At 44.9% G+C, this 20,871-nt stretch overlaps 1 protein-coding gene and 1 pseudogene across 3 annotated transcripts in view; both read left to right on the top strand.

The window, feature by feature from the left end:
* Positions 1–20,871, top strand: part of LOC147008814 (laminin subunit alpha-2-like) — a 212,048-nt gene that overhangs the window by 168,437 nt on the left and 22,740 nt on the right. For all 3 annotated transcript variants that reach the window (XM_085863848.1, XM_085863849.1, XM_085863847.1), the window contains 9 exons: positions 52–203; positions 2,126–2,350; positions 2,470–2,687; positions 11,594–11,690; positions 11,855–12,090; positions 13,257–13,393; positions 17,997–18,181; positions 19,274–19,512; positions 19,705–19,908. In XM_085863848.1, coding sequence (XP_085719974.1) covers positions 52–203; positions 2,126–2,350; positions 2,470–2,687; positions 11,594–11,690; positions 11,855–12,090; positions 13,257–13,393; positions 17,997–18,181; positions 19,274–19,512; positions 19,705–19,908 — 1,693 coding nt within the window. The remainder of the gene's footprint in view (positions 1–51; positions 204–2,125; positions 2,351–2,469; positions 2,688–11,593; positions 11,691–11,854; positions 12,091–13,256; positions 13,394–17,996; positions 18,182–19,273; positions 19,513–19,704; positions 19,909–20,871) is intronic.
* LOC147008816 (uncharacterized) lies at positions 16,707–17,315 on the top strand (annotated as a pseudogene).

The following is a 20,871-nucleotide window of genomic DNA, read 5'->3' as shown; positions in this document are numbered from 1 at the left end:
TGTGAAGAACTAGGCTCATCGGTGATATTCTTTTCTTTGCTGTACTGCCAGGTGTGTTCCAGGATACTATGGTGACCCCGCAGTTGGCTGTCAGCCGTGCCCTTGCCCTGGTGGTCCCAACAGTGGGCGCTACCATGGCACCTCCTGTTCTCAAAATCCAGTCACCAGGCAGATCACCTGCAACTGCACTGAAGGATACGCAGGTAGAAAAGTTTGAAAATGCATCATTCTCTCATTGTGCATTCATTCTATCATTACTTACTTCGTCGTTTGAGAGAAAAAGGTAAATATCCGCTACATGTGTGACCTGGTGATTGTGAAATTTGAAGGATCCCATGAACCTTCCAACTGCAGACTAATTTAGCCCACTTATTGTTGGCAAGGAAGGTTTGCTGGGAAAGTCACAACATTGATCCTCATATCAGGTTTAAATATTTTCTATATTCTGCAAAGAATTTACACTTCACTCTTGATCTACCTGATTTGTTTCATTCACTTCATTAAAATTCTGCTCTTTCTGTCTGATCACTTTCATTCACTTTGGCATTTATATTTGCAGCCGCAATGCTGATCACATGAGTGTTTGTTAAGCATGAGTCACATTTGCTCTGCGGCGAGGATACGGCGGCCGTACCCTCCCTGAATTGACAGAAACGTGCGGTGGCCACAGAGTTTCTGAGGTGGCCTCAGGGTGGCCCTACGCCGTATGGCTATATTTTACAGGCCGTAGGGGTCTCCGTGGAATTAAAGCGCGGAGTTATAACTATTTTCATTTCTAGGTTGGCCATAGCAATTTGACAAGCCGTAGCCATGACGTAGATGTGTTCCACATCGACCGTACGTAGGGCGTACGGTGGGCTTGCGTTATTCGTGCGTTTTCCGTATGCTCTTATCAATGAAAAATGAATTTTGCCAACCCCCAAAAAATTACGGCGGCCCCACTATTTCCACGTTCGCCTTTGGCCCCCCCTGCGGTCACCTTGCGGGCACCTTGAGGCTACCTTGCGTCTGCCTTGAAAATTATATGGCCGCCGCAGGGACGCCCTAAGGTTACGGTGCGACATCAAATCAAAGACCGGACGGCACCCCCACGTTTTCGGTCTCCACAATTTCTAAATACCCCGTGCGGCTACCCAAAAAATAAAAACATATGTGACTGCTACATTGTGTGACCGTGGAAATACTGCGGCTGCCCTATAATTGCTAGTGGCTGTAGATTTTTTAGACCCTACGGCCTCAGAGCCAAATGTGACTGAAGCATTAGTGCTGTCATAGGAGTGTATTTATTCCACTTAAATTATTTTTATGTCAGTGGTGATAGGTTATTGTACTGGTGTAAAATATTCACTTTTTAAATTATTTTCTGTAATAATGCCACATGTCAACCAGTAGGTTGAGCCATTAAGGCTTATTGTTTGCTGCACGTGTGTGCTGAACTCAAATTGTGTCTCTGCATCTTGTCATGACCTGGTGTCATGACCTGGTCTGGGAGCACAGTCCCAGAGGCCTGAACGACCTACCTGTGCACCACTCCACAGATCCCTTGCTCTCACTCTCCATACACGAACTCTTCTTCTCTGAACCTTTGCTCTCACTGTCCAATCCATAGCTCTCGCTCTCCAAAACCGAGCTCTCACTCTCCAAACACCACCTCTCACTTTCAGTCCACCCAAATCCCGATGACGCTGTGAGATAATATCCTGATAACAGTTGGGCGGGTATATACCAAACATACTCCGAGAGTTTCTGTCCTTTTTGGTCAATAGAGCACCGTGTCCTGGCCATTTTGGTGTTTGTTTCATCATACAATCCAAGTCGTTATATAATCAATTCCTTCATTCATTCATGTGTATAATTAATTGTTTAGTAGATTACATTTTGAATTATGTTTCATTCCATAACACCTTGTCTGTGTGTGGTTGATATCCCACCACCCCACTATCAGTGCCTAATTACCCTTTAGTCATCCATAACCTTGCCCTTCCATCAACCTATATTTTGGACACAACAACATCATGATATTATTAGCATAAAATATATAAACATCAGCATGTGAGGAAATGTTTGGTAACTTGATGAGAAGAACCCAGTTTTGAAGAACCTTCTCTTTCATATTCACTCCTAGGACCACAGTGCAGCAAGTGTGCCCTTGGATACTCGGGGAACCCCATGTACCATGGACGTAAATGCTTACCATGTGATTGCAATGGTAACTCGGACCCCAAGGATGCGGCAGCATGTAACAATGAAACAGGAAGCTGTCAGCACTGTCTACACAACACAGCAGGTCCAAAATGTGAAAGGTGTGAAGATGGCTACTATGGAGATGCTAAAATCCAGGACTGTAAACGTGAGTAATTTCTGAGTCAGGAACCAAAAAAGGAGAAACAGAAACAACTAATTGCAATGACGTTTGGATGGATTACTTCTGTGTGCCAACCTTTCCATTGCCTTTTGTTCCTCTCACAGCTTGCAATTGCCACGAGAAAGCCACCGAGCCTTCGACGTGTGAGGAAGACAAGCCATGCAGCTGCAACGCTAATTCTGGGCAGTGCCGTTGTTTGCCGGGAGTGGTAGGCCGGCGCTGTGATGGTTGTGCGCCAAACCACTGGGGTCTGTCCAGCAGAAAAGGCTGTCAGCCTTGTGACTGCCACCCTGAGAGATCACTCGGCAAGAGCTGTGATGAGGTCAGTATGTAATATGTCCACTGAAATGGCATTGCCTTGCTGTAAATGGTTAGGGTGTGCGGCACGATGTTTCAGTTTCATATTGGATCATGAATCATCATTCATCGAGGTTGCACTGTGTTTCACCTGAATTAAATGTTGTATGAAAACCATATATCTAAATGTCATGCCTCTGATGTCATGAATCCATCTTCATTTGACAAACAAAGATTTTGGCATTAAATATGATTTTGTTTGGGAAGAACATGTGATTGTTATGTGCACCCACAATTAGATTTACATACTCCCTCGGTGTATTCACTGAATTAGAAGCACCCGCTCCCTACAGGAGCCGACAAGGGGGACATGCTGTTATGTTTATGCCTATTTTACTCCAAGTGGTCCCAGGATTACAAACCCAAAAAATGGTTGTGATCGGTTCAGCCGTTTTTGCGGTACCTGGGAACAGACAGACTGACAGATGGTGAATTACAGTAAAATGGATGGATGAAAATGTTTGCCTTAATTTATTTTTGTGGGGGAGGCGCGTACAAAATCAAGGCTAACAGAAGAGTGAGTTGACTTGAGATAAAAACAGACAACATACTGACATTGGGAATCAGGCAGATATAAGGTGTAAGGGATTAAACCAACAATAAACGGGAAAGCATCTCAAACTTCAAAGCCCGTCCGCATCCCCCTTTGGACAAGAACTAAACTTCATGAAAACAACAGTTAAAAATTGCACATTTTATTAATTTGTGTTGGCCATATTATCATAAGAAACGTTTGTTGAAGATTTGATGACAAAAGCTCAAATGGTAAGAAAGTTACGGCCTCGACGGACAGACAGAGGGACAGATGCGATAGGAAAACCCCGTTTCCTGCTCTTCAGAGAGACGGGATAAAGAGTAGAGAGAAGAAGGGAGGAACCACAATAACCTGAAAGTAAATGTGTTTTTAGGGTAGGGTTAATAGGTTAGAAAAGATGAGAGAAAAGGAAGGGGTGGCATGAGTGGGTCGTGCAGCACTTGCTGAATCTCTGGAGGAAAGAGAGCAATTATCTCTCTCTCTCTCTGGAATGCAGTTCCAAACAGGAGAGGAGCATAAAAAATAATGAATGTTGAGTAAAAATACATGGCTTTTTGGGACCAGGAAGGACTTACTGGAAGATTGTGTGCATCTTTGAGGAGTTGGGGGAATGGGGGGGGTCAAAGGGCTCAGAGGACAGACTGGGCTAAACTGAAGGAGAGGCAGTCATAAATGGAGATGCCACTGCACTGTCTGCAACAGGCCCTCTGCTTCTCCATATGCCAATAGTGTTGATAGCTTTAGATTCTGCAGAATCCAGGAGAGACAGATGTGATGCCGTGGCCACATCCCAGAGCAGAGAGTAGTGACAAAGGCCTTGTAGGCTGTGAGTAGTTTTGATTTTTAAAGAAATGACTGATACCTAGTCTGCACAGCTGGGTTTGGAGCCAGCTTTGCCATGTAGTTGACTCAGCTGAAGTCCTGGCTGATGGTGAAGCCAACACATTCAAGACATTGAACCTCTTCTAGTGGTTGTCCATTGAAATAGATACTATAGGTGGGTTCATTTGACAATCCTTATGGAGTGACAGAGTGAGACTATAAGGTTTGCCATGATTAAAAAACCTGTTCTGTTGATCAGAGCAGCATCTGTTCAATTCCAGGGTAGCAGAGAGTGACAATTGCCTGTCAATGGTATGGTGTGCTGTACAAAACAATGTGAAGTCATTTGCAAATATGAAGAGGAAGAAAGAGTTTTCCAGAGCATTATAGATGTCGTTGATATAGATGGGGAACAATATTGGGCCTAAGGCACTGTATTGGGGGCACTCTGGCCTTCATTGAGATGAAAGGAGAGGGGGTTCCATTGATAGCAGTGTTTTGAATTCACAAGTGGAAGAAGTCAGAAATGCAGGCATGGAAGTAGTATTGTATGCCAGAGGCAACAAGCTGGGAACGCCGTTTCTCAAACCATGTTGAATGTCAGGTCAGGTCAGGTCAGGTATGGGAGCATACGCCAGAGCAGCGCGTCGCTGCGTCAACTTTCCGCCAGTACTCCAGGGGCCTCTGTCTGGCCATACCCCAGGCAGATGCCTGGCCCATCCCCATCTCCTTGATATGCCGATCAACCTACTGCAACCACGAGACACGTGGTCGGTCCATTGGCCTCCTCCACTCACGAAACTCCCTCGCTGAGAGAATCTGGTGAGCAGGACCAGCGTCAGGAAAATGAGCCACATGTCCATACAGCCGCAGCTGACCCTCACGGACGATGCAGGTAACAAACCTCATTTGAGTCTCTCTCAGCAACCGCTCGTTGGACACAAAGTCCAACCAGTGATAGACAAGGATTCTCCAAAGAGACCTGATACCAAAGGAATTAAGTCTCTGTCTCAGATACTTGGTCAGAGTCCAAGTCTCACATCCATAGAGCAAGACTGGAAGCACCAAGGACCTGAAGACTCGAACTTTCGTCCTCCCACCGGCAGCGCCACACCCCATTATCCAGTGAATCCATGAATCCCCAGGCCCGATCCAGACATCTATTGACCTCTGACTCACAGCCAGCAGAGACATGAATATCATTCCCAAGGTAAGTGAAATTCTCCACGTCCTCAACACCCTCACCACAAACAGGCATAGACAGGACAGCAGCATCCAATATGTCATTGAAAGCCTGGATCTTAGTTTTGACCCTCGAAACCCATAATCCCAGTGGCTCCTGTAGTGTCCGAGGTGCAGTGAGACACGGAGAGTGAGAGTGTAGTAGTAACTCTGCTTTATTGCGTGCTCGGATGGACACTACTCAGAGCCTCTAGCGGGCACGTCAATATATATGAACCTCTAACCACGTGACTATTATCATAAGTACTCCGCACCCCTACAGCACTCCACGCCCATACACCACACTCCTCCCTCCTAAAATTATGATTATAAAATGACAATTATAATTATAAAATGACAAATATAAACGACAAAATGACACTAATCAAAAATCATTGACACTATGACACCAAATGACACAATGATCAACTAGTGACAAAATGACATTAATCATGCCAAACACTCCAAGTACTGCAGTTGTCTCCTGATCCGCCCTGGGCGGCCAGCGCCGCCAGACGGTCCAGGCTCAGATGCCTCCTGGTTAGGTCGAGGTGACACTCTCGACGGACTTGCCCCCAATTGCAACATCAAGCACCCCCACCCCGGCCGACAAGCGGGCTCGCCTCCCTCGGGTAGGACTGAATCAGGTAAACACCCCGAGTCCGCTAGCCCCGTGGGCGCCAGCATGTCTGGCCTTGGCGATACAACATCTGGCCACGGTGACATCAGAAGCGGAGGCTCCATGTCACTTGGTACGGGGGGGGGGAGGGGGTGACACGGAACAGCGATCATGCATTTGTTCCACACGCTGCTGTCCCACACCAAAACCGCGCACCCCGGTGACCGAACGTACAACATTTCCACATGGTAATACATTAATCACCGTCTGCGCATAGGCAAACTTTCCTTTCCGCGAAACACGTTCCAACATTTTAAGCAATGATCTCGCCTGCCCGTCCGTGGCAGGATGATGCGGTGCGGACTGCAGATGTCGAATACCGTTTCAATGCACAAAACCATTAAACACATCTGTGAGGAACTGCGGATCGTTTTCAGACACCAGAATCTCGGGTAGTGCTTTATTCACAAAGACCGTCCGCAGCTCCTCTGCCGCCATGCCCTCCGATGTACACAGCATAACCACAACCGTCGGCCATTTAGAGAATGCATCGATCACAATCACCAACATTCTGCCTTTAACAGGACCAGCAGAATCCACATGGACTCCCTGCTCGGCCCTGTCCGCGAACGGCCACAGTCCTGATGCATCCGCGGCGACAGGCCCCTGCGAGGCTGCGAGAAGAAAACACAAAACAATAATGAAATAACAAAACAGGCTGCGCGCATGATTCTCGGGGTAAACGATGCCGAGGTGACTCGCAAGCAGCTTCTTGTCTGAATGTCGAGGAGGACAACGTCGTCTGAACTTCGGGGGAATCACCGTTCTCATTCCCCACATAATGCACCGTTGAGCTAATGCAAGCTCTGATGAGTGAGACGCGAACGGCATTTCAGCCGGTGTCGAAGGTAGATCGCTCCAATTCCCAGTAGGAATCGCCTGAACGACACGGACGAGAACTGGATCACGAGCTGATTCCACCGTGACATGTTTGGCGGTGACCGGCCCGCTCTGGACCGAGCTCAGTGCAAACACATCAACCTGGTCGGCTGATTCAGACAAAGCTGAATTCAGCTGATTCAGACAAAGGACCCTCCGCGCGAGGGACCGTCACAGTTGGCATGCTTCCCGTGGCCCTCTGCGCACGGCAAGCGCGAGAACTGGCCATCACAGTTGGCATGCTTCCAGTGGCCCTCCGCGCATGGCAAGCAAGAGAGACCATCGCAATTGGCATGCTTCCCTTTGCTCCGGAACTGTATATTGTAGTTGTAGGCAGAAAGGAACAGACAACAACTCTGTATCCACGCGGCCCCTGCCACCGGCACCTCGCACTCGGACTTCAAGGGAGGAACCACTCCCTCCTTCCTCAAAAGCCTTGCCTGCATGCCCTCGAGTTATCCAATCTCATTGCAAAACAAATCTTGATGCTTTCGAAGAATCTCCTCCAACTGATTCTCTAATCGGCTTGGCCTGGGTTGTCCAAGGTGAATGGATGGCACCGTCCAGTCTCGCCTGATGCGAGTCAGCCAGTCTCGGCCCAGGAGGGAGGGCCCCTCCCCCTTCACCATGTACAACGTGAGCGCAGCGTCCTGGCCTTGGTAAACCACAGATACGGCTGTCATCCCGACCGGCGTTATCTGTTCGCCGTTGTACGTGAACAGCATGAGGTTTGACCCGATAAGCTTTAGGTCGTGAGTCTACGTGCAGACCGTTTGCCTATGATCGACACAGCCGCTCCCGTATCAATCTGAAAAATGATCGGCGTCTTGTTCACCTCGATTTCCACTGTCATCGGTCTTGTCACCCGACCAATTGAAAACAGGCTCATCATCGGCTGCAAGTCCTGACCTGGGTCGTCGGGGTTGCCTCGTGCAGGTTGCAGGTATAGCTCCGGGTCGTAAAAGCGTACGTCATATACAAAACCTCGTACAGGTTGCAGGTCTTGCCCTGGGTCGTCGGAATCGTCCCACACCACGTGGACCTCCGGATCACCTGTCATGCTCTGGCTGGCGATGGCTCAGACATACCTGAGAGTCTGTTCGACAGCCGACGCCGTTTCAACTGCTGAGTTGAACGTAATGTCCTCGAACTTCAGCCGTAGTACCGCCGAAACCATTTCTGAGTCTTGCAATCCAGAAATAAAATGATCTTTGAGCCTGGCCTGACGTTCACCCGCCGTGAATTTGCAGACGATGGCCAGATGTTTCACCCGCGCGGCGAAATTCGCGATGAGCTCCCCCGGGCTCCTTGCCAGGTGATCGAACTCATACCGCGCCAGCTGCGATGATTTTCCCAGCGCCGTGTACGCCTGGCAATCCAATTGCTCCAGAAACAATTCAAAGTTATCGCCGATGAAAACATGCACTTCGCCATGAGCGGTGATCCGATCCCAATCCATCGTCGCCAACTGTAGTGTCCGAGGTACAGTAAGACACGGAGAGTGAGAGTGTAGTGGTAACTCTGCTTTATTGCGTGCTCGGATGTACACTACTCAGAGCCTCTAGCGGGCGCGTAAAGATATATGAACCCCTAACCACGTGACTATTATCATAAGCACTCCACGCCCCTACAGCACTCCACACCCATACACCACAGCTCCGACTCCTCATTCAGCACCTCGAGGGCCCCCTAAAAGATATTTGAAGTCTCCGCAAAGATGACTGCATCATCTGCAAAATCAAGGTCAAAGATCTTGACATTCTCAATCGATGTACCGCAGCTTGATCTCTCTAACATCCTCCCTAGAATCCAGTCCATACAAGTGCTTAAATGTGTGGGGGGCAGTACACACCCCTGACGAACTCCAGTAACAACTGGAAATAAGTCAGAGATGGTACCACCACATCTCACAGCACTTTCAGTAAGTAGCAGAGTAGAGTTCAGACATCAGACCGATCACGTTTGGTGGCACCCCACGAACACCAAGAATCCTCCAGAGGGCATCCCGATTCACTGAATCAAACGCTTTACAGAGATCAACATAGGCTGCGAGCAGCCCCTGCCAAAACACTCATCTGCGTTTGGTGAGGACCCGAAGACCAAGGATACGGTCAATCGTTCACCTATTTGGTGTAAAGCCTCACTGCTCTGGACGCTGGTGTTCAAGCAGATGGTGGCGAACCCTATCAAGAATTATCCGAGCAAAGACCTTGCCCGGCACTGAGAGCACCGTCTCCCCTCGGTAGTTGTTGCAGTTATGGCGATCACCCTTTCCTTTCAAGAGAGGAACAACAAGGCCCCTCTTCCAGTCAGTTGGGATGATGCCTGTGATCCAGGCAGAGCACAGAACTGCTGGCAATGACACGAGTGCAGCATTTACACCAGCCTTGAGAAGTTCAACATGAATGCCACAGATCCCTAGAGCCTTACCCCATTTCAACCGGTTCACCGCAGCCTGTATTTCCACAAGCGAAGGTGGACCACAGTTGATTGGAGGGTCAGCAACAGTTATTGTAACACCCCTGACGTCCAACTCGACACCTGATGGATCAGCCTGGTACAACTGCTCAAAGTAACTGGCCCAGTGGGCTTTCACTTCAGACTCCTCTGTCAAGAGCCTACCACTCTCTGCTCTAACTGCAGTACTCCAAGGGATGGGCTTGGAAGAACGCAATGCGCGAATTCTCCGGTAAGCAGGACGAGAATCACTTGACCACAGATGATTCTCTACCCCCTCACAGATTCCTCGCACATAGGCTTCCTTTCCACCCTCAGTGCACATAGAGCTTTACACATCAACTCCCTGACCAGCTCAGCTCTGCCATTAAGCCTGGTCCCATGACTCTTGTCAATGGTAACCAGTGTCCCTTGAAAGACAAAATTCTTCTTTGCCCTACGGTGAGTTCCAAGACATCCACTGTCAACATAAAGGACGGTGGTCTTGAATGCACTTCACAACTCTCCAGGACCTCGCACAGTACCCAAACCCCCCCCCCCAAATCTCCACTCAACTTATTCGCAAACTCCTCAGCTATCCTGTCTTCCTTAAACTTGCCAACATCCAGCCGAAGCTGGGATGGTACCATTCTCCTGGATTTAAGTGCAACTTCAGAGTTGTTACAACAAGCCAGTGGTCAGTATTGAGGAACTGATCTGGTAGACCCTGCAGGTCTGGATCATCCTCCAGCGACCATCAACGAACACATGGTCAATCTCATTTGCCACACCACCAGCGTTGGAATTCCATGTCCAGCGATGAGCTTGTGTGCACTGAAACCATGAACCGGCCACCCTAAGTCCATGACTTCTTGCAAAGTCAAGGAACTTGGTGCTATTCTGGTTCACAGTTCCTGACCCATGGGAACCAACACAATCTCATAACCATCCTTATCAGTTCCAGTTGATGCATTGAAATCCCCAAAAACTAGAAGTGTATCTCGTCTGGGGCACTGATCAACCACAGACTCGAGCGTGGCATAGAATGCATCTTTCACGCTGAGATCACTTGCCTCAGTCGGAGCATAAACAGAGACCAGGGAAATGACACCAAAGGAGTGATGAATCCTTTGTCTCATAATACACTCGTTGACTGGTGTTACCTCAATTATTATCATTGGAGTCAGCTTATTGGACACAGCTGCAGCAACTCCTGGGGCATGGTACCCATCAGCGTGACCAGACCAATAGTAGGTGTAACCACCCGCCATGATCTCACCGGAATCTGGTCTCCGAACCTCAAAGAGTGCTGCAATACCTATGTCCAAACACTTGAGCTCAGTTGATGACAGAGACAGGTGATCATCCTCAGAGATCTGTATGTCAGAATGTCAGAGATCTGTAAAGTGAAAAGGTCCTCACCTCGAGTTTGTGAATTTGAGTTGTGGATGGTGATGCATATATGTGTATAGCTTGTGGACCAATTTTTTCAGGCTGATTCTAAGAACAAGCAAGACGCTGGTTTTCTACTTGAGCTCAGTCTACGCAACCTCATTGAGGGAATGACCGCAAACAGTTGCAAGAATGTCGTTCACACAGGTCTCATACCCTGTGATGTTTTACTGGTTGCAAACATGCTGAAATGCTCTAGTCAAATCATTGACTGTTACTGTTATGAGACACCATAAGATATGTGTACTTATGGATTGGTGACCACAATGTTGACATGAAATAGGACTTCCAGTTAAGAACAAAGACACCAACATGCGATGAAAGCGTCCCTGCCTTTTGTACACACCACCCCCTCGTTACAACCGATGATTGCATCAACGACTCCACTGGATTCGTGTGTCATGGATGTCATGATAAAGAAACCCCCACACATGAAGAAAGGTTGCAAGTTGTAGTGGTCGAAGGAAGTAAAAGTCACAACATGGTTTCACTCCAAAGGCAATAAGCCATGTGAACTTAAGTCTGATTTTGGTTGGCTGTTTGATTTGAGAAAATTATTTATTTCATAACACTCCATGGCTATACTTTAAAGATGGGCATTCTCGGAGCAACTGTTGGCTGGCTGGGATGTCCTCTTATCCTTTGGGTTTACCCATTGTCTTTTTTTAATCGGCACAAAGGGGTGAGGGGGCGATTAGCGACAGGCTGTGTATAGAATACAAACCTTTCATATTTCTGGCTTTGCATGCAACCACCTTGACCACTTAGGTAAACGCTGACCATAACACTCATGATTCTCCCTGTTTAAGCTGCAGCTTACCTTGTGATTCATCGCACCATTTTACAGGACACTGGGCAATGCCAGTGCAAGCAGAAGTTTGGAGGGAAAACCTGCAGTGATTGTCAGTTGGACCACTGGGGGTCTCCGAACACATGCTGCACCCGTAAGAGTTCGATCTTTTTTTTCCATCATCTGTGCATAACTGGTCACTCTGTGGTTGAAACGTAACTCTCCAGTTGATTTTTCTCCTTCAATTTTTTTGTTACAGCTGAGATCTGAAATGCTGAAAATTAATTCCCCCATTCTTCCTCCCACTCCTGAACCTAGCTTGCGACTGTGACCATAAAGGCATCCTTTCTCCACCTTGTGATAAGGCTACAGGACGGTGTCGCTGTAAGGATGGGGTCAGTGGTAAACGCTGTGATACGTGTGCACGCGGTTACTGGGGCATATTCCCTAACTGCCAACCGTGTCACTCATGCTTCCTCCGTTGGGGAGCAGAGGTTGCAGATGTGGTGAAGGATACTGAGAAGTTGAAGCTGCAGGCTGACAGCATGGTGAAGGTGTGTGAGTTTTCTGAAACAAAAACTGGTGTTAACCTTCTCTAGTCATGCAGAATGGCGACAACAAAATGCTTATTTACAGAATAAAGGAAAATAATTACATAAATAGTTCAGGAACAGAAAAGAAAATGGAAATCTATGTTGTTGAACCTCTATCAAGTGATCCTAAGCCTGGTGTTGACTTTGTGGTTAGGCTGGCTGGCTTGGGATCTTAGGGTCCTGACTTCAAGCCCACTTGTCCCCTGAATGAACACCTGGTGTGGTTGATTCAGCCTGTTATTCTGCTGAGTTCAGTGAAATGAGTACCAGTGTACTGGTTGAGGGGCACAGCATCAGTGGCACAGCCACACTTCCAAGAAATGAAAGCTGCTATGGTAGCCAAGCTGCCATATGCAAGAACAGAACAGGTCATCCTGGCAGCTTTTCGGCAGAGATAAGCCAATTAGAAATTGGATCTAATTGGAGGTCACGCCAATTTAGAAAAAAATACTAAAGAAAATATAAGTATTTTTAAAAGTAGGCCTCCAACACAAAATACCCTTGAAAAGTCTTTCTGAGGCCAATTTTCTGGAGGCCATTATTTGGGGATGTTTTACAAATTACCGTACTGGTTGACACCGAGTTTCTTTGTTCTTTGAGTACGCCAACTATAATGGCAGTCCCCTCGTTGCAATGAATGTTTCAGGGAGAATCAAAATATTTCTCCATTGATAGGGTTCAGAGACAAAACCAAGACTCCGGTTGCAATGTCATCAGGAAACATACTCTGCTGGGATGGTGTGTGACACCAGCCAAAACTACATCGAAAAGTATGGTACAGAATCAATAGAACGTTGATCAAAGTATGCTAACTGCCGAGAGAAGCAAGGAGAGAAACTGGCTTTTCAGGCTCTTGCCCTTCATTGGAGCAAAAGAATGTCCAGCAAATGATTATTACCTGAAATAAGAGCTTGTCCTGGCTTTCTACGATGGTTAGCACACTTTGATCAATGTTCTCTTGATTCCATGCATTGGTCTCCCTGTCCGCCAACGCAGATCGACGCGAGCCTTCACGAGTGCAGACTAATTCTTCATTCTGCATAAAAAGTACATATGGGCAAGGGAAAGACTTTTGGACCTTCTGTATGATGCGTCTTATGTACCAGCGTGGTGTTGACTGGTTCCAGAATGGAGTCCGAGGAGCTTATGAGAAGCATTTCTCAGTTTTGGAGGAAAATCTGGGTGATATTCAGCGCATTCTTGAATGGCAAGATGGACATGAAGCAGAGATAAAGCGTCTCCAGCGCCGACACAACCTACTCAGGTGGGAACATTGAGTTTTGGTACTGAATATGTTGATTAACAAACGTGTTAAGGGTTACATTAATAACACTAGCAGGGCATCAAGTTGTTCAAACACAAGATTCCATTCATGTGATGTCTACAAAAGTAGTTTCTCTTTTTATTTGCAAAGTATATGAAGACCTCGATCAGAAGCGTCTCGACTTAACAGGACTTCCCACATAATTGTTAAACAATGAAAATATATCTGTATGCTTTTATTCTTTACCTGCGCATCCACTTTTTTTTTCTTCTCCATAAGAGGGAGGCTCATGGAAGAGTAATAAATTCCTGACTCTTCCATGAGCTTCGATTTTGCAATGAAGAGAAAATTAAGATGTTAAATGCATTTTCTCAGATGCTGATTTGCCCCCTCATCCCTATAGATGTCCGTATCTCTTCTTAAATGAGAACGGCACTCGGTGGAGCACATACCTCTGCCAGGTTTAACAGTTTACGTTTTGTATCCCACTGATAAGCTGGATCTGGATCCAGACCTGAACCAAAATCTAATCAGCTTGTTCTTGCCACCTACCCAATTCATCCACAAAGTTTTGTCATAATCCATTCACAACATTTTGAAATATCATACTATATATCATTTTACGCTACATCTCTCAATGGTGAAGAATCACTTCAAAAATTTAAAAATCATTTCATCCGGATCCAGTTCTTCACCAAAATCGAACCAATTGGTCATTGTCACATGCCCAACCTATTCACCAAGTTTCGTACAAACCTGTGCATAACTTTTTAAGATAACCTGCTCACAGGCAGGCAGGTAGGGATAAAAGCAACTTCTGTCCACCTTCGATAGCGGAGGTATTAATATGAGCATTCATTAAAACCATACCAATTCTATCCTGTCATTGTGCCACCAACCTCTGCTCTGATAAGTCTCCAATCAAGATACAGCCAAAGTGTCCCAGGAAGTAGATCCATGAGTTGAGTTGGGCAAGGTAGATGTAAAAAGGTCAGGTGTCCAGGTAAGGTTTGAGGGGCCAGTTTCAAGGTCAATATTGCTGACCCTAAAATTGGATGTAACTTCTCTCTGCACAATTTCACCTAACAAATTAAATTTTCTTATTTTCAAAAATTACTTCAGTTGTTCTAACTGAGAATATCTGGTTTCTTGTTCCACAAATTAGGTCAAGGGTGGTGACAGCTTCGACAGCCCTGGAGGTACAGTTCCTAAAGAAAGTCTACACCCCCTTTTAATTCACCTTTTGTTGCCTCATATCCTGGAATTAAATTGCATGAAATCAGACTTTTTCTACCTTTATGTACACATCGTAACCTACAACTTCCAGGTGAAAAACAAATTATTCAAATTTCATAAAATTAATTAAAAATACAAAACTAGAATGTCTTGGTTGGATAAGTGTCCACCCCCTGAGTTAATACTTGGTGGAGGAACATTTAACAGCAATTACAGCTGTGAGTCTGTTGGGATAGGTCTCAAGAAACTTTGCTCACCTTGATTGGGTAATATTTGCCCATTCTTCTGAACAAAACTGTTCAAGCTCAGCCAAGTTGCATGGGGAGCGTTGATGGAAAGCAATCTTCAAGTCATACCACGATTTTAGATTGGATTTAGGTCGGGGCTTTGATTGGGTGACTCAAGGACATTTACATTTTTGTTCCTTAGCGACTCCGGTGTAGCTTTGGCTGTTTGCTTTGGGTCATTGTCAAACTGAAAGGTGAATTTCATCCCAATTTCAGCTTTCTTGCAGCAGGCAGCAGGTTTTCCTCTTGGATTTTTTATGTATTTTGCTCCATCCATTTTCTCTTCTAACCTGACAAGTACCCCAGTCCCTGCTGATGAGAAACATCCCCATAACATGATGCTGCCACCACCATGCTTCACAATACGGATGGTGGTCTTTGGGTGAAGTGCTGTGTTGGGTTTGCACTAATCATAATGTTTTGCATTTCGGCCAAAAATTCCCATTTTTGTTTTGTCAAACCACAAAATTTTTGCCACATGGTTTCATAATCTCCATAGTGGTTTTTTACATACCTCAAACGGGACACAAGGTAGGCTTTTTTGAGTAATGGCTTCCTTCTTGCCATCCTACCATCCAGGCCTAACTTGTGGAGTGCTTGGGATATTGTTGTCACATGCACACAGTGACCAGTCTTTGTCATAAAATCATGTAGCTCTTTCAAAGTTACCATTGGCCTCTTGGTGGCCTTTCTGATCAGTGTCCTCCATACTTGGTCATCCAATTTGCAGGGATGGCTTGATCTAGGCAGGGTCTTGGTGGTACCATACACCTTCCACTTCTTAATGATTGTCTTGACTGTGCTCCACAGGATATTTAAGGCCTTTGAAATATTTTTATACCCATCCCCTGATCTGTCTTTCCACACCTTTATCCTGGAGGTTTTTTGAAAGTTCCTTGGGTCTCATGGTTGTGTCTTTGTGTGAAATGCACTAACCATTGGAGGAAACCTACAGGACAGCTGATGTAATTCTGAAATAATCAGAATTACGACAATTTAACACAGGTGGAGGCCAATTAACTTGGTGTGTGATTTTGAAGGTGATTGGTTACACCTGAGCTCATTTACCATTGCTATTAAAATGAAGGTGGATACACTTATCCAACCAAGATATTCTAGTTTTGTATTTTTAATTAATTTTCTGAAATTTGTGGAACTTGTTTTTCACTTGGAAGTCATGGGTTATGATATGTAAGTAAAGGTGGGAAAAGTCTGATTTGATGCAATTTAATTCCTGGCTGTAAGGCAACAAAAGTTGAACATTTTGAAAGATGGTATAGACTTTCTATAGGCACTGTAGATATTCCAACTTCACTTTGATAGTGAACACCTTTCTTTGCTTCTTTGTCGATTTTTTCCTTGGTCTCAGAAAACCCCTCCTTCATGCGTCAGACACAATATCCAATGAACTGTTTTCCATTGTAAACTGTTGAAACCTCGTTAGAGCTTTATTTTATCTGGGTGGACAACTAACAAGATTCTCATCCAGTAGTGCAATTTTTTTCTTCAAATTCCTTGATTTGGTCAAATGGGGCATGCTTTATTGTGAAATTAACCCTTAAGATCAAGTCATGGGTCTATCTTGTGTTCTTCTCCTACGTGCGAGGGGATATCGGTTTGTTTGTGGCCCAACTTACTTTTAGACATGGGAAGATGATGAAAGTTATCTAATATAAAGATATGTACTTGCTGATATGAAATGTCTTGCTAATTCCATTTTTTCCAATTTCTGCTCACACATTTTCTAGAGCACGGACTCAAAGTGGGGAATCCCCTTAAATTCAGTCAAAATGGAGAAATCAAATCTCTGAGTTGTTGTAAAGTAGCTGCACAAGAAAGGCTTGCCTCCCAAACAAAAACATATGGAAAAGGTAGCAACATTAGGGGATGATGCTCCTTTGTATTTTATGGTAAAGAAATAGGTGGCTGAGTTCAAGCATGGAAGAACAAGCACTGAAGATGAACACAGATCAGGTCATCCTGTTGAGGTGGCAATGCCAGAAATGATGAACCAGGAAGGTGCATGAAGTAGGAATGAAAGGCATCCGAGCAACCATCAGGCAGATAGCTGCAACATTGGGTGCCAGTTTTGGTTTGGTTCAATCAATCCTCAGAGAAATTGGGAATGTCAAAGGTGTCAGCACGTTAGGTTCCCCGAATGCTGACATTGGACCAGAAAAGAGCTCATCTGGACATTTCCTGTGAGCTGTTGGACAGTTTCTATGCTAAAACATGTGACTTCCTCCAGCAGACTGTGACACAGGACGAGACATTTGTTCACCACTTTGACCCTGAGACCAAGCAACAGAGCATGCAGTGGAAGCACATAGAGTCCCCCACCCCATTAAATGGTCAAGAGGACATCATCAGCTGGAAAGGTCATGGCCATTGCATTTTGAGATTGCGATAGTGTGATAATGGTAGACTTCTTATAAAACAGAAATACCGAACAGTACTGTTAACAAGGAGTATCATTCTGATGAACTGCGCTAGTTGCATAATGCAATTAAGAAAATGAGGTGAGGGAAAACGGACCTGACGTGTGCTGCTTCTCCACGACAAAGCCTCTCCACACACAGCTAAACTATCTGTGGCTATTGCTGCGAACTGTGGGTATGAACTTCTGCCACACCTGTCCTACTCACCAGATCTAGTCATGTACGACTTCTATTTGTTCCCTCAACTGAAAGAAGCTCTGTGGGAGAACAAATATGAGAATGACAATGCTGTGATTGCAGCTGTAGAGGACATCACTGAGGGGCCCGACAAGGATTTCTACAGAATTGGCGTAGCTATGCTGGAGGACCGATGGGTGAAGTACATTTTTAGGAAAGGAGGTTATATTGAGAAGTATAAAGTGAAATAAAAGTGAAGTACAGTGTTTTCCTTGTTGGGCCACAAACATCCTGATCACCCCTCGTATAAACGACCCATTTTTATTTACTTTTTGAACTATTCGATAACGATGTTAATTAAAGTCTGACATTGAATCAATGGTCATGCATTAGGTTTGATTATGTCATCTACGAATGAATGTGGAGAGAATTGAGTGTTGATGAAATAATTTGTTACTCTTTCAGAGATAACATGAATCAACTGGGGGAAGACTTGGAGAAACAGGAACAGGAAATCAAGAAGAGGAAGGGAGAGACTGATAATATTGAGTTGCAGTTGGACGAGCTGGAAAGGAACTCACGTAACCTCAATGCCACGGCCAGGAGCATCATGAGGCAGCTGACGTTGCTGCTCAATTCTGACTACAGGAGTAAGCAACACGAAGTGAAGCTGAAATCACCCAGCTGTGTCTGAAGGTGTACTGGTTGATACGGTATATTTATGATGCATAAAACGGACAAACTTAACAAGATGACTACCCATGCTCTTTGGAAAGCATTGTTTCAATGAGAGGATTCATATATATATATATATATATATATATATATATATATATATATATATATATATATATATATATATATATATATATATATATATATATATATATATATCTTCTTCTTCTTCTTCTTCTTTCGGCTGCTCCCGTTAAGGGTCGCCACAGCTGATCATCCGTATGATCCGCATAGTGATTTGGCACATGTTTTTACACCGGATGCCCTTCCTGACGCAACCCTGGTCGCCTCTTACGACACAGGGATATGGTACACCTATTTTAACCGGGGTATACACCGGCCCAGTACACTGGTACTCATTTCGCCGACCTCGGAAGGATGACAGGCTGAGTCAACCCCCTGGTGTATTAATTCAGTGGCCCAACGGGGCTTGAACTCAGGACCTTTTGGATCCCAAGCCGCTGCCCTAACCACTGCGCCAACACCAGGCTAATATATATATATATATATATATATATATATATATATATATATATATATATATATATATATATATATATATATATATATATATATATATATATATATATATATATATATATATTCCTTTACAAGGAACTTCATCGCAGGAGGAGGCCACTAGGCCCATCAAAAGCCTGTGTTATGGTTGCTAACCTACGATTGTTTGTCCGTACTCTATACTTTATAAATGCTGAGCATCAATAAAGGAAGCAGCACGTACGAGATTTAAAGTCTTTGGTACAATTCGGCCGGGGATCCAACCGCTGACCTCCCAGACTCGGAGGAGACTCTCTAACCATTATGCAACCGAGTCTAGTTCTTCCAAGACTACTTGAATGGCCGAGGCTGAGGGAGTGAGGAAGATCAACAAACAACAACCACCCGTAGTTCTCGATTTACCTTTTCATGATTTAAAAGGTTATTGCTCACAAAAGCAAAGTTTAATTCATGTTCTTCCTTTATTTCTTATTTTGACCATCTTTTAGATGCTTTCACCAGCATCCGCCGAGCATCGGATGAATCTCAGAGTTTGGAGGATCAAACTAAAAACATGGTATCTGGATCAGACGGGGTCGTTGCATTGTCCAAAAAAACCCGTGAAAGAGTAAAGAATCTGATGGAGGGAACAAATGGTCTCCAGGAGTCTCTAAACAAGATGCGGAGCAAGCTGGACATCTTACGGAAGGAGGCAGAGAAGCTGGATTTGAAGAGCATTAATGAGAAGGTAAACAAGATGGTCAAGGGATGTTAAGTAACAGACCAAATAATTTATGGCTTGTAATCTTGAAAATTAATCTGACAAATTCATTTCCCGATGATTGCAACCTGTTCCACCTTCATACAAATTGAACGCCTGTTGTTGGTCTTGCCACGTCCTGCTTTGTCTCACAATTTATTATGTTTTCTTTGCACCAAGCTGTGCGGTTCTCCCACCGCCGAGCGCTGTGAGGATTCCCTCTGTGGAGGTGCCGGGTGCAGAGATATCCAAGGCCAGATGGCATGTGGAGGGCCAGGATGCTCTGGGGCCAAAACACTCGCATCCGATGCTCTCAAAAAGGCAGACGACACAGCGGGCTTGCTCGAAAATGCCAAATCCCAGCTTCAAGACCTGGGGAACAAGGTCTTAACAGTTTTTATTTTACTTGTTTCATTTCATTATGATACAGTAGAATAATTTATTGTGTTCAACTCAAGCCAAACTGATTTTAGAGGTAATTGGGACAGTTACGAGATCAATAGATCAAGGATGGTCCATCATCAAAGATGGGGTTTTTTTCCCAGAAGGTTACCGTAACAAATAATACGGTACTAGCACAGTTTCTCCGACGAGGATTCTTCCAGTGTCCCATGAGGTTTACTAACAAACACTACGACTATAACATATTAACATGTTTGAGGAAATTCCTGGAATGGATTAAGCTTTGTCCACGGTGTGTGTGTGTGTGTGTGTGTGTGTGTGTGTGTGTGTGTGTGTGTGTGTGTGTGTGTGTGTGTGTGTGTGTGTCTGTGTGTGTGTGTGTGTGTGTGTGTGTGTGTGTGTGTGTGTGTGTGTGTGTGTGTGTGTGTGTGTGTGTGTGTGTGTGTGTCTGTGTGTGTGTGTGTGTGTGTGTGTGTATTGTAACAATGTATGAATTGTGTTGTCTATGAACATAAATGATTGGTTAGATCTCAACAAATGGAATACCTGTTGATTACATTTTCAGCAGTAAAATCAAGATCAGTATCTTTAATATAAAAAAAACTGGAAGATGTTCAGCAAATTGTTAACAGATTCATTGGATATGACGATGATGATGAACTCTCCACATTCAACACATGAAAGTAATTCTTGGTATGATTGTTATCAAACTAAATTTTGTTATGTCATCCATTGCACTCCTGAATTAAGTTGTTTTGGGTTATCTTTGTAAATTTTATGGTCAAGGGATAGAAATTTTCATTTCCGAGATAATACAACAACAGGAGGAAGTATGGAGAAACGTCCATAAACACAACAAGAAGAACCACCAAGAGTTGAATACACATTGCAAAGTGAACCTGCTGGCCCAGCTTGACATTCAACTGAGTCAGTTAGGGGAGGAAT

Source organism: Eptatretus burgeri, chromosome 18 (genome assembly GCF_056783735.1).
Source record: "Eptatretus burgeri isolate ZD-2024b chromosome 18, Ebu_testis_v1, whole genome shotgun sequence".
Lineage (NCBI taxonomy): Eukaryota > Metazoa > Chordata > Myxini > Myxiniformes > Myxinidae > Eptatretus > Eptatretus burgeri.
The sequence above is the reverse complement of the archived record's forward strand: the minus strand, read 5'-3'. Positions and strand labels throughout refer to the sequence as shown.